Here is a 14,222-nt window from a genome sequence, read left to right as displayed (position 1 = left end):
GTCAACCACACATTAATGCAATTGAATGTAGAGACTTTGAAAAATGTAGTGTTATTCTTCAACTAGTGTTTAATAATTGAGTAATTGATAGGTAGCAAGCACCGTGAGCCATGTGAAAAAAAGTCAAAACAATCACTATATGAGCCTGTCTATATAAACAACACTCCATAATTTGACTCACTCCACCGAAAAGGTTTAACTACGCCACTACCTAAAAACGTTTCAAACTTCAATACGCCACTAATGAAGGGCAGCAATGAATGAAAAATATTGTAACTTAATATCTCTGCACACCTTCCAATTACGTGACAGCTCAAAATCTACATAGGTGGCCAGCCATGAGCGTTTCCCTTCTCAATCGAATTTACATCAAATGAAACTTCCCCAGTTTTGCCTAACGTAATCTCGCCCCATGATGCAGAACTCTAATACAGCCCTCAAGACCCTATAATTACATAGGAAACCCAACAAATATTAACAAGCAATTCTGATTCCGCAATAATAATGGAGATGAAGAAAGCAATATACCTCTGCCTCTTGTTGGCTCTTCTTCTCGCTCTTCCATTACAAGTCTGTATTCCATTCCACTTCATTTCTTTTCTTTGCTTCTTCCACACCAAGATTTTCTTCTTTTTCACATGTAATGATATTATTACACTAACATATTTGCTTATATCGTTGTTATACACACAGACTGCAGCAACGGTTGGCCCAGCGATGGCCCCTCCACCAAAACTAACTGAAAAAGGTAAGTGTTCTCATCTGTTTCTTTTTTGTTTAGGGTTTCAAACCAGCCAGCACGTACTATTGCTTGTAAATTCTGAAAGAGAATTTTACCCATCACGATTTTACATATTTTGAGAAAGATGTTTAATGGAGTATGAAAAAGTGATTGTTGGTGTTGAGAAGATGTTTAATGGAGTATGAAAACTTGATTGTTGGTGTTTACAGAGTGCAAGGATAAATGCAATGTCAGGTGCGAGTATGCTCGTCTAAAACGTTGCTTAAAGTACTGCAACGATTGCTGTACGAAGTGCAACTGTGTTCCAAGTGGGCATTATGGTAATAAGGATGAATGCCCATGTTACAGAGACAGGAAGAACCACAGAGGCAAACCCAAATGTCCATGAGTGAAACTTGCTCTTTTTATTTCTTCTGGTTTAGTGTTGTTATGGAAGATGCTAAAATAAATTATGTGGATCTGTCATTAGACATTTCCAAGCAGATTCATATGTATTGTCTTCTACTAAACAGATATTTAATACCTATTGTTTATTTCTAGTCTGTGCTCAATCTTGGGCATTTCAATAAGAGTTCCCTGAAGGAAAAATAAGTTTGGATTGTTTCATTTTTGGAACTTTTAAAAAGAATTAAAATATATTAAATAACGTGTTTAAATAGATTATAAAAGATTTTCAAATTGTCATAATTATCTTTAAAAAACAAGACAATAAAGATTCAAAGAGGTTTCTTGCACATCCACCATCCTCAAGAATCCATAGCTATATTAAAGATCACATAAGAATTAAAATGATCAACCATTGCCATGATGGAAAAGGAATTAAAATGATCAACCATTATTATGATGGATAAGATGCAAAATCTGAGTGCCTTGATCACTGGATAGAGAATCCCAATTAAAAGAACAAATCATGAAACCACTAGTTTAATATATATTTTATATTAAAAATATATAATTAAAAAGTTATGTTTGAATTTATTACTATAATTCAAAAAAAAAAACATGGTATTTGTAAATTGTTCTTTTTTAATTTTTTTTTTTTTTTGTAAATTGTTATTTTTTAATATTTAATATAGTGTTAAACTCTTCATGACCCAAAATAATCAATTCCTCAAATTCATTCAAAACCCCTTGAAGACAACTTGACGAGTCAATCCTAATTGACTTTTAATACCAACCTTTTGATTCAATTTTATAATCCACAATACATCACATTAATCACTTTGACTTGAACCATTGATCAACATGATTAAATTACCCTAACTCTCTTAAATAATTTAATTACATATTTTATTATAATATTTTGACAAGGGTCCAACAAAATATATTTAATCTAGTACCTATCAATTGTTTGGATTCCCTTAACACATTTAAAATCATATTAGCCTCCATAAAATGGATTTAAATAATAACAATTTATTTTCATCCCTAACCTTAGGAATATAAAGACCTACTTATGTCTTATGGCTCATGATTTATGCATTTACTTATTCAAGTGTGAGACTTAAGTAAAGAACAATTTAACCATCAATAAACAAACTATATGTAAGTATGATGATAGGTTAACATAGGTTAATTAAAATAGACATATTTTTAAATACAATAAGATCAAATGTTGTTGTTATTATTATAATATCTTGTAATCTCTACAAGCATTCTATCTATTCAAGAGTTAGTTGTACTTTGCTTTATAATAATTATTATTATTTTATTATGTCAACACAAATACTAAAAAATAATCATTAGTATATCTTATATATGGATACTCTTTTATTAAATTGCTATAAAAGAAATCATCATAAAATAATCATATTAATTATAGTATTTTTATTTATAGATATTCCTAATTTAAAAATTTTCAAACATCATTTTAAATATAGAATCAATAATTTCTTTTTATTTTATTTTATATTAAGAGATTATCCTCTAAGAAAAATTACTTTTACTTTATTTGTTTTTTTTTCTTTCTAACTTTATAATTTAGTTTCCACTTCGAAGAAGGAATTAAAGAGTAAAACAAAAAGATTAGAAATAAAACCAAACGTACAATTTTACATTCCTTTTAAAAGGATAATTATTATAAAAGAATTTCCACAATATTACTTTTCACATTTTATACATATATCTTTAAATTATAGATTTTTTTTATAAAGGAATTAAATGTATATTGATTGTTCTGTCAGATACTATATAGCCCAAAGTTAGATTGAGATGACTGGTAGACTTTCTCTTCCTCGATTGCAGCCTCGTACATTCCATTGTTCTCACCTCCTCAATTGCTTGTTGGAGCATTGTGTCAACCTCCATCAATTGTATGAACACCATCAAAGCTTGCCATCCCCTTCTTGCCTCCTCTCTGAATCATGCCTTTGTACCATCTTCCTACCACCTTACAAAAGGGATGTAATTCCTCGAAACTGCTTGATGAAAGTTCTCAATTCATTCACACAAATAAAAAATAACAATAGGAACTGCCCATTCAATGATCGATTCCAATACCCAAATGGTATTTTTTAGGAACTATGGCTTCCATCACCTTTTTGACCGGTTTAGTAGAAATTTCCAAATCCAAACCCCACGCCATAATGAGTGAATATACATGCATGTGGGTTTTGTATTTGTGACTCACAACTCCAAAGGTATCACCCAAAATCATCTTCACACTCTTCACTAATCTTTCATCCTTAAACAAAAACATCTTCATCAACCACCTTTTATAAATGAGACCAAGAAAGAGGCAAAGTTGTTTCTTTGTTTTCAATGTGAAATTAGCCTCCATTGCACTCTATTTTGACAATGTTACCACCTTCCACCAACCTTCCTTTGAAAACAATTCTGCACTAAACTATTGAAAGTTCGAGAAAAATACCAAAGAAGTAACCTCATTAAAGATAGCCACTAAAATAAAAAACCAAGGGCATCTAAATGCACTGTCCCATCATCTTTTGTCGCCCTTCCAAGTTGGGTTGGTAGAAATTCACATGCTTTACAATACAAAGAGTAAATACAGTCTCATTAAAGCATTATACCTATCAGTGCGAATTCAAACATCCTCTTCCAACGATATAAACTTGAAATCTTCCATTTGCATTTAATCAACTTTATCAAATGTTAAAGTCTAATTAGAAAGTTTGTTTGCTTCCACATTCCTTGATCTTCTCACATGGCTAATACAAAAGTCTTGAAAGGTTGCCAATTCTTCCACTATTATAGATATTATATTTTGAAGGTGCTACGCATCAATACTACCCTTCATAATTGCTTGAATTCTAATAAAAAAGTCCCCTTCTAAATGTATTCTCTGGAATCCCAACATCTTGCCAAGTGTAACTGCTACCAAAGGTAATGATGCTTCCATAGAATTATTCATTCCATTTTCCAAATTTTTTGCCCCCATAGCCACAATATTACCATCCTAGTCTCTAGCAATAAAACTTGTGCCTGATGGTCCAGGGGTCCCTTTCAAAACACCATCAAAGTTGATCTTCCGCCATCCCTCTGAAGGTTTCTCCCATACAACATCCTTATCCCCCAAAGAAGCCAAATTAACCCAGTAAAGCCCCTTAAATAGGCGTGAAATCCATTATTTTAATTCTTAGTACTAATGAACTAATTAATATTAACAACTTTCTTAGGAGGAGTTAAAGATAAATCTATATGTAACTTCTACAACTCTTGTATTTGACTGCCCCCTATCTATTTATTTTTTTGCGCTAGAGGTATACCCGCAACCTAACCCGGCGCCCAAGGGAGCTGAGGCGAGACATCCTCTAGGGATGCATGGAATTACCCACAAATCATGTGCATTAGGTAAGCCCGGGCCTAAGAGTCAAACCTAGAACCAATGGGGAGCAATTCCATGGCCCAAGCCAACTCCACTACCCATGCGGGTTCAAAGGGTTTGTGGTAAGCCTAGTGAGAATCAAACTGGGGTTTATGTGTAGCACCAGGATCATTATCATAACACTATGCCTCACGACACACCTTCACACCAAAGTTACTCATGTGCCCTTAAAAAGGGTTTGTGGTAAGCCTAGTGAGAATCAAACCAGAGTTGATGCGTAGCATCGGGATCATTAGCCTAATACTATGCCTCACAACATGCCTTCACACTAACTCAACTACTCATGCACCCTTATCTATTTAGGTTTTACTGATTTAAGCTACCTCTTTGCAATTCAAATGACAATGACAACCCTCATCTAATTATTTATTCTTCACTTTGAATGATACTTATGCAAGAACAATTGTGATTAAGAGACGAATAGGCTCTCAAAAGAATTGGTACATCTACTTTCAAAATAATTTTATATTATTGCAAGTGTTTTTCTTTCCTTTCCTTTATTTCTTACTGAACATATACATTTTTAATCTGCTAACAAATCACTAACAACGAAAAGGAAGACCAAACAATTTATTTAAACTTTTACTAGATGGATATGGGAATGTGAAAGAACATGCCTTTAGTTTATTATTTTCACATATGGTAATGGATAACTTGTAAGGGGTAAAGTTTATTTCATTGGCATAAACCTAACACAAAGAATGCAATTTAATTTACTTTTACATCAGTAACGAATGCATTTTAAAAAATGAACATTGAAAGATAATTATTCATGCAAAAGTGAATAAATGATCAGGACAACTTTATGCCCATGCTTTACACACATTTTTGCACCAAACTATAAGAAGATGGTAGAATGATATTTACAAGCTCCTTTTATATTAAGAGAGATTAATGAAGTCAATAGCATAACCATTTCCATGGCGTTTTGTATTACAACAACAATAAATACTAAACAACTCAAGGTAAGGATAAAGCACTTGTTCATACATGCAGATGTAGAATGAAATGTTCTCTTTCATTACACAATGAAAATATTTAAGTAAACATACGGAACAATCTCTTAAAATTTTTTCATCTCAAAATAATCATATAAACAACTAGCAAACAAAAAGAAGCACAAAAATAAGACTTTCTCTCCCCCCAACCTTATCGGCATCATGAAACCACTTAGGCTCTAGCCAAACCCCCAAGAAAGATAATACTACCAATTGATTTTTGGCTCCAAGGAAGAATACTCATTTACAAAACCCATTTACCGAGAACATACTCCCAAGGAATATTACTCAACTAATTGAACTCTCCCTACCTTGTCTTCCAAACAATAACAAGAATAACACAACAAGAAATTTTCTATCTAATTTAATCATGATAGTAAAAAAAAGAGAAGGGCTTATCTCTAAGACCATGCTTCTTGATCACCACCATCATTTTCAAGACTCCTTCCTCCAACATCCTCTTCTTTTTTTCAACTCAAACAAGGGTTCTCCAAAATAGAGAAGTTGGTAACATCCCATTCTCTCTTCACAAACTCCATATAAGTGAGTTTAACTTGGAAAACTTGGATGAGGAGGTGACACTTGTCACCTTCTCATCCTTTCATCTATAAGGTCTTTTCCTCATTTAAGGGGGAACAAAAATTAGGACACCCCATTCCCCAATCTTCCCTCATAAATAAGGTATGGGGGGTGGGTTTGGAACCCACAACTCATCTTTCCTCCAAATTCGTCACTTACCTTAATGAGGACTTTTGGAGAGTGAAATGAAGTATAGGGCCTTTATTGCTTGTCCAATAGGCTCCCATCTCAAGGGTATAGACCCTAGGGGTCTATTTTTGTACTTAAAATATGGTAATTGACTCAAAAACACTCAGTAAAGACCCACATTAATAAACCTCATAAACACATTTTTATCTAATAATAAATCCCCATTTCCTTCTAGGTAAACAATAGTTGAACTTATAACTTGTCATAGAGGAAACTGATTTGAAATATGTATTTCTTCCTTAGTCCATGTTAAACTTTCCTGCACATAGCAAACACATTCGGAAGCATAGTTAGACCAAAAAAACAATTCATATTATTTTCTATCAATTTTCATCTTGTTTACTAGTGAATATCAAGAGTATTGGTATAAAATTATATCATTTATAATCCCATGATCTATCTAACTATCTATTGAAGAAAAATAGGTAATAATTGGAGTTGCATTATCTATATGTGAGGTGGGGGTGTTACATTTTGAGATGTTACGAAAAATGTGGATCTCTTTTCAAGAGAGTCTACTCCACAATATATTTGAAATATTTTCACTTAAGAAATCTAAATGAATGCAAATAATTTCAAACAAGAAATTATGGAAACTGCATAAAATAGTTTGTCTATATTTTTGTTAAAATTTTGATTTTTAAGTAATTGTCATTTATAGTACCATATAGACATAAAATTCTCTAAGTTGGTGGGAAAACTCTCTCTAGAGTCATCATTTCAATTCAACAGGACTAGTCATAAAATAAAAATAAGACCTTTAGTTCCTTCCACATGACCAAATCTTATGGTTCTTCACCTTTCTAATGATTTTGGGTTGCTGGACTATTTGATAAAAAATAATCATAAGAATCACCTAACAAAAAGAATATGGTTACAACCAATATTATACATTAAAAGTGTAACAAATTTCTAAGTTAAACTTTAGATCTACGAGCCCGTTTACATTAACAAGAAGAGTAATATGCACCACTAGATCACAAGATTGTATTAAAAATCCAATAAATTTCAAGAATTTGAGATGATTTAAACTATAGTGCCTTGTTCAAATAGTAGATGTTTTGTTTAAGGTTTTAAAAGTAGTATTAGAAATTTAAAAAAAAAAAACTCAAGGTAAATTAAAAAATGGAAAATGGGTCTAGTTGGAATAAGAACTAAAAATAACACCCTTTAATTAGGATAAATGTGTATCACAATCCTTATTCTAGGGTTGTTAGCTTCACACAAATTTATTCAAATAAATTTACTACCAAATTCTGAATCTTTTATCAATGTGATAGTGTAAAAGGCTTGTTTCAACAGTGGTACTCCCACTAGGCACCCAGACAAACCACTATGCCAAAGCTAAAGCTACTTACATTGGGTTACATATGGAAATCAGAGAAGGGTTCAAAAAATTCTGGCTCGAGAGTGATTCTCTAAATATCATCAGGTGTGTGAGTAAGAAAACTGAGCCCAACTGGACTATCAAGAATTTAATTCAAGAGTACCATATCATGATTACTAAATTGGATGATTTCAAGATCTCCCATGTTTATTGGGCAGGTAATAGGCTAGCAGACCACTTGGAAAACATAGGTGTGGATTATGTGAACATACGACGGTTGATGAGAAAGGAAACTTTCCCAAGATGATTGTGTGAACTGATGAGAAAGGATGCTGAATACATTGGCCATTCGTCACATTAATGATGATAGAGTACCAAATGAATTATAATCTTTCGTGGGATTTTTGTTCGAATTCCAAAACTAGGTTTTCTAGATCCTTCTTTTGTATCTGGTTTTGGTTTGGTTTCCATTGTTGTGAAGGTAATTTTCTCATGGGAGGTGACAAGAACAGATGGATCCCGCCTCCTACGAGAAATGGGAAAATAATAGAGAGCTATGGACGAAGATTACTTATGGGGGCCTTGTGTCGTATCTTGAGATGCTCTATGGCAATGATCCGAAAGTGGCAGAGGATATTGTGAATGTTTGGGAGAAAGGCATCTTCACAGCATTTGGAGTGGAGTTTAGAATTGATGAAACCTTCATCATGGAGATATCTAGTTTGCAGATATAAGGAAAAAAAATTACGAAGAATGGAAGGCGACAAAAGAAGCCATTGTTGCTTTCTTCGACAAAGATAGCGAGAGGAAAAGGGTGTGAAAGATGGAGGATGACAACTATAACAGGAAGGACCTGCAATCACTTTGGCTGGAGATGGCCGAAGTGATTATGAGGTATATTACTCTTGATGGATGCTATGTCAGTATTTTCTCTTACCACTTTATGATATTAAACCATTTTAGGCACAACAAAAGAATTTCTCTACCTTTCTATCTATTATCTTCTCTTGAAAATAGCCTGGTGAATCATGCCAAAATTGGTGAAAACCTTGTTCTGCATGAGGGGCTAATCATGTTATCATGGAATATGCTATGGATCATGGGGTTAAACCCTCACCGGCAGTTAAACCCCCCAACTCTCTGACCAACACTGCTATTCATTATGTGTCAAATGCAAAGATGGATGAAGAAGAGTCTAGTAGGGCTATGGACTGGCGACACCTAAATGTCTTGGATGATTCATAATATTGTCCCTCTCAAGAGGAGGCCCCCCCCCAAAATATTACACCTAGCATTGGAAGCGACAAAAGAAACAAAGACCCTAGATGGGTTGTCACTAAGTATAAAACCCCCAACCGCAAATTACAGGATTCAAGGCCAACAAATACGAAGAAGTCTAAAACTAGAAAAACTGGGGAAACCAAGGGAAAGGAGAAGGAAATAGAGCTTGGAATCCCAATTAATGTTGAATAGGGGGAACGGGGGATACCCAAAAAGATTTCAATTTTGGTACTCTCCTTGGAAACGTTGTCAAAATCCAGGATAACTGCATTCTTTGGGTCAGTAAGGAGATTAATTTCTTAAAGGATGGAATTAAAGATGTCATTAATAATTTCACTGAGACGCCCATGCCAAGAAATATGGATAAACTTCTCTGAATGAGATAGGAACTAACTGAAGATGTAAAGACAATGAAAACAAATCATGAATCAAGGATTGGTCAGTTGGAGATTAGCTTGGAAGAAATTAAGGGTAATTTGAAGAACCTAGTGGATATCAGCAGGGAAGCCATGAATAAGAATGCTCAAGGTATTAAAAGGTAAATGTGATGATAGCAAATCAAAGATCTCATTCCACCACCAGTATTCCCTCTTCTGACATCAAACATAAGAAGAAAATCCAGGAGCCGAACTTGTAGTGTACGAGATGTCAAACCACCAAAGGCCCCTATACGAGGACTAGAAGCAAGAACCAGGAGAAGAATACCTCCAGGTTCATAATAGATGATCTTGAGGACATCAACAAGAGGGTGATTCAGAAGAATTTAGAGATGATGCAATCTTTGATCTAGTGAGTTTTAGGTTTTCTCTTGTTCTGTTTTGTTTTTTCTTGCATGGGCTTGGCCCTTGTTTCTATGGTTGTTATGCGATTGGTTATGGACTGGTTAGCGACTACTTATTTTTGTTGTACTCTTTAACTTTGGGATTTGGGTCCCTGTAAACCCTGCTTATCTTAATACAAAACAATGTGATAGTGTAAAAATAAAAATCAAATAGTTTTTTAGAAAAATATGTAAAAACATAATTATTATTGAAAAATAATAATGATGATGATTATATCTATCATAAAGATTTAAAATTTAAATCTATCATTGATGGAAATACACTAAGAATTCTCTTAACATATATATGGATTGGTTTGGATGATATAAGGGAGGAGTAGTGTTTTATGTTATTAGAATTTTGTGGATGAAAGGACTCCTTGAGTTGTACATGGAAGAGAAAGGGATTTTTTTGACATTTATGGGTGGTGAAATGAATGGATTTGATGTATTTTGGATGGATGAGCATATTCTAAATGAGATATTCAGACATGGCATGGGATTAGTATTATTGTAAGATGGAATATAATTTTTTTATATTTGTTGTATATTTTTTCCTTTGTGATTAGACCTTGTATAAAGTCCCTAAAAAATAGGGATGATTTGAATCATAAAGTTTTTGAGGATAAAGGATTTTCATAAGGTGGGGTCTACAAGACATTCACATGAGAGTGGGATTTGAAATATTAATTTGTAAAATGCCTTAGGTTAGAGATGGGTTTCCCAAGTATTAAAGGTAGGAAAATGATGACCAATAGATAAGGACTATGATTAGTGGCCTAACTTGTGTTAGCGTGTTCTTGGTATTGATAATTGGTGGTTGACAAATTATAGTGTAATGCTAATTTTCTCTGTAGTATGGGATTGGATAGATTCCATATAGAAAAGTTAAGTTTTGATGCATTCAAGGTTATGGTCACTTACTAAGCAAACCAACCATATAGTTAAATCACACAAAATTAAAAATTAACACATATTTATTTAAAATATTTTAATTCTTAAACTTATGATATCCACAATTGTGATAAGTTTTAAAAATCTTTATACAATATTAGTTACAAAATTTACTATCTACAAAAGAAAATAAAACTTGCTCCATTATGTTACCATCATTCATTCGCAACATCTAATATAGTTGTTCTCCCTACGTAGAATTCTCTATCTCTCTATTGTAATCCATATTGAAATATCACTAGAAAATTCATAAATCGAGGACTTGCAAGGTTAAAAAATTACTTACCTTTTTGTATTAGTAATTTAGTACGAAAGCATTACAAAATCAACAATACATAACTCACTATTGTCTCAGCCTAACCAAATACTGGGTGCAAAGTTTACACAAAATGCAACAAACTATTTAAAGCATATAGTACCATTACATTAGAAACTACCAATTACATCTTATAAAACAGACTAACTTAGCATAACATAAAGTACCATTACCTTATAAACTACTAATAAATAACACATATACAATTATTTGATAAAAGGTCATTTAGGATTTTTATATATGTATATGATTTTGGTCGTATTTTTGGGGGAAGACAAATTTTATGATCGGATCTCATCTTCTCAGCTTCTAGACAATGAATTCCAAGCTTCCATGAATGCAAATCTTTTAGGCTCTTTAAGATATCTCTCAAGTGGTATTTTAGAAAAGGGAGGAAATAGTCTGACCTTATTATTTACATAAATTGTAATCTGCATTTTAGGCTTAGTATTATTTGTATGAATGACAAATTGTGCCTTTGCTGCCTTTGGTGTTATTATGGATAATACTATGTGCAATAAGTAAATGTGTGGCTATTATTTAGTTTGTGTTTTTCTAGTTCCTTGATGTATGGATCATGTTTATATCTACTCCTTCATATTCCGTAAAGATAGGTTCTAGATTATACCATCCTCACTAAAAATATAAAACGATTGACCCAGGAATATTTGAGTTGGCAACTTTGCTTGGCCTTTACAAATACTCTCTCAGAACTAAGGTTTGAATATGACACCTTATGTATATGTCACTTTGTGTGTTATGTTCTCATCTGAAATGAAGAGTCTATGTCTTAATGTGCCTAATCGACAAAATAAGTATCTTTTTTAGCATGTTCCCTCCAAAGATTTTAAAGTGTTCTAAAAGCTTTGCATTCATTGAAGTTTCCTTTTCATTTCTTTGGGATCTTTCAGTTTGGACTTTAGTCATTCCTTCAATTTCCATCATTGGTTGGAGGGAATAAATTTCCATATAGATGCTACACAAACATCTTCAATCAAAGGCCCTTGATACTCGACCATGAACAAAGAGTGTTTGAGCACAACCAATTCTTTCATATTTTGGGATCTTCAATTGAAAGTAAACATTGACAATACCTTTGGTTGAATGTGGCATATTTCTAACAAAAAGATTTTAGAAATTTGCAAGTGGCCTACAAATGAGATGCATTTTTATTCTTCCAAATGCTTGCTAAGTCAAGATCTTCTCCTTATGATGAACCCTCAAATCCAATTTAATGGTTTTGATAAAAGTTGTAAGATAGAAAGCAACAATACAACTAATGCTAGTGTGGCTACAATAGTGCTAGGTAAGTGACACTTGACTCTTATGCAATACAAAAGGATGAAGTGACCTAATGCAATAGCTACTTAGATTTTACCACATTTTTATGCAGAAGTTGAGGTAGAAGGTCGAATAATGACCAATGAATGATCTTTTGAGAGAATACCTAAGTTTGTCTGAACACTGAATAGATCTTAGATGCTTGTGAATAATAGATAACCGCTTATTGAAACAAATGACCTAAAGATAAAATTTTATACACGTATTATATATACAATTTAAAGAAAGATTTGATATTAGAATTGATATATATATAATCAGTAAAGCACCAACCACCTTGAGCCATGCGAAAAAGGTCAACCACACATTAATGCAATTGAATGTGGAGACTTTGAAAAATGTATAGTCTTATTCTTCAACTAGTGTTTAATAATTGAGTAATTGATAGGTAGCAAGCGCCGTGAGCCATGTGAAAAAAAGTCAAAACAATCACTATATGACCCTGTCTATGTAAACCACACTCCATAATTTCACTCAATTCACCCAAAAGGTTTAACTACTCCACTACCTAAAAAGGTTTCAAACTTCAATACGCCACTAATGAAGGGCAGCAATGAATGAAAAATCTTGTAACTTCTGTATCTTAATATCTCTGCACACATTCCAATTGCATGACAGCTCAAAATCCAGACAGATGGGCAGCCACGAGTATTTCCCCCCTCAATCGAATTTACATCAAATGAAACTTGCCCAGTTTTGCCTAACATAATCTCGCCACATAATGCAAAACTTTAATACAGCCCTCAAGACCCTATAAATACATAGGAAACCCAACAAATATTAACAAGCAATTCTGTTTCTGCAATAATAATGGAGATGAAGAAAGCAATATGCCTCTGCCTCTTGTTGGCTCTTTTTCTCGCTCTTCCATTACAAGTCTGTATTCCATTCCACTTCATTTCTTTTCTTTGCTTCTTCCACACCAAGATTTTCTTCTTTTTCACATGTAATGATATTATTACACTAACATATTTGCTTATATCGTTGTTATACACACAGACTGCAGCAACGGTTGGCCCAGCGATGGCCCCTCCACCAAAACTAACTGAAAAAGGTAAGTTTTCTCATCTGTTTCTTTTTTGTTTAGGGTTTCAAACCAGCCAGCACGTACTATTGCTTGTAAATTCTGAAAGAGAATTTTACCCATCACGATTTTACATATTTTGAGAAAGATGTTTAATGGAGTATGAAAACTTGATTGTTGGTGTTTACAGAGTGCAAGGATAAATGCAATGTCAGGTGCGAGTATGCTCGTCTAAAACGTTGCTTAAAGTACTGCAACGATTGCTGTACGAAGTGCAACTGTGTTCCAAGTGGGCATTATGGTAATAAGGATGAATGCCCATGTTACAGAGACAGGAAGAACCACAGAGGCAAACCCAAATGTCCATGAGTGAAACTTGCTCTTTTTATTTCTTCTGGTTTAGTGTTGTTATGGAAGATGCTAAAATAAATTATGTGGATCTGTCATTAGACATTTCCAAGCAGATTCATATGTATTGTCTGCTACTAAACAGACATTTAATACCTATTGTTTATTTCTAGTCTCTGCTCATTATTGGGCATCTCAATAAGAGTTTCCTCGAGGAAAAATAAGATTGGTTTATTTCAATTTTTGAATTTTTAAAAGAATTAAAATATATTAAATAATGTGATTAAATAGATTATGAAAGATTTTCAAATTGTCATAATTATCTTTAAAAAAAACAAGACAATGAAGATTTATAAGCCCCTTTACATTGACAACAAGAGTAATAATTAAAATATATTAAATAATGTGATTAAATAGATTATGAAAGATTTTCAAATTGTCATAATTATCTTTAAAAAA

General features: G+C 33.1%; 2 protein-coding genes across 2 annotated transcripts; both read left to right on the top strand.

Annotated features, from left to right (window-relative positions):
• The first annotated feature begins 490 nt into the window (after nucleotides 1–490).
• On the top strand, nucleotides 491–1,253 carry LOC131033810 (peamaclein-like). Its single transcript, XM_057965096.2, has 3 exons — nucleotides 491–570; nucleotides 694–748; nucleotides 952–1,253. The coding sequence occupies exons 1-3, from the start codon at nucleotides 505–507 to the stop codon at nucleotides 1,128–1,130; spliced, it is 300 nt and encodes a 99-aa protein (XP_057821079.2). The 5' UTR covers nucleotides 491–504; the 3' UTR covers nucleotides 1,131–1,253.
• Nucleotides 1,254–13,169: 11,916 nt separating this feature from the next.
• On the top strand, nucleotides 13,170–13,987 carry LOC131033804 (peamaclein-like). The gene is made up of 3 exons (XM_057965090.2): nucleotides 13,170–13,267; nucleotides 13,391–13,445; nucleotides 13,606–13,987. Exons 1-3 carry the CDS (start codon nucleotides 13,202–13,204, stop codon nucleotides 13,782–13,784), a joined length of 300 nt encoding a protein of 99 aa, XP_057821073.2. The 5' UTR covers nucleotides 13,170–13,201; the 3' UTR covers nucleotides 13,785–13,987.
• Nucleotides 13,988–14,222: the final 235 nt, after the last annotated feature.

Source organism: Cryptomeria japonica, chromosome 3, assembly GCF_030272615.1.
Source record: "Cryptomeria japonica chromosome 3, Sugi_1.0, whole genome shotgun sequence".
Lineage (NCBI taxonomy): Eukaryota > Viridiplantae > Streptophyta > Pinopsida > Cupressales > Cupressaceae > Cryptomeria > Cryptomeria japonica.
The sequence above is the reverse complement of the archived record's forward strand: the minus strand, read 5'-3'. Positions and strand labels throughout refer to the sequence as shown.

What these genes read in the sequence shown, in the direction of transcription:
- LOC131033810 (XM_057965096.2), top strand. Translation starts at nt 505, where the DNA reads ATGGAGATGAAGAAAGCAATATACCTCTGCCTCTTGTTGGCTCTTCTT. An exon ending in TTCTCGCTCTTCCATTACAA is followed by an intron (nt 571 to 693) that starts GTCTGTATTCCA and finishes TTATACACACAG; the next exon opens with ACTGCAGCAACGGTTGGCCC. An exon ending in ACCAAAACTAACTGAAAAAG is followed by an intron (nt 749 to 951) that starts GTAAGTGTTCTC and finishes TGGTGTTTACAG; the next exon opens with AGTGCAAGGATAAATGCAAT.
- LOC131033804 (XM_057965090.2), top strand. Translation starts at nt 13,202, where the DNA reads ATGGAGATGAAGAAAGCAATATGCCTCTGCCTCTTGTTGGCTCTTTTT. An exon ending in TTCTCGCTCTTCCATTACAA is followed by an intron (nt 13,268 to 13,390) that starts GTCTGTATTCCA and finishes TTATACACACAG; the next exon opens with ACTGCAGCAACGGTTGGCCC. An exon ending in ACCAAAACTAACTGAAAAAG is followed by an intron (nt 13,446 to 13,605) that starts GTAAGTTTTCTC and finishes TGGTGTTTACAG; the next exon opens with AGTGCAAGGATAAATGCAAT.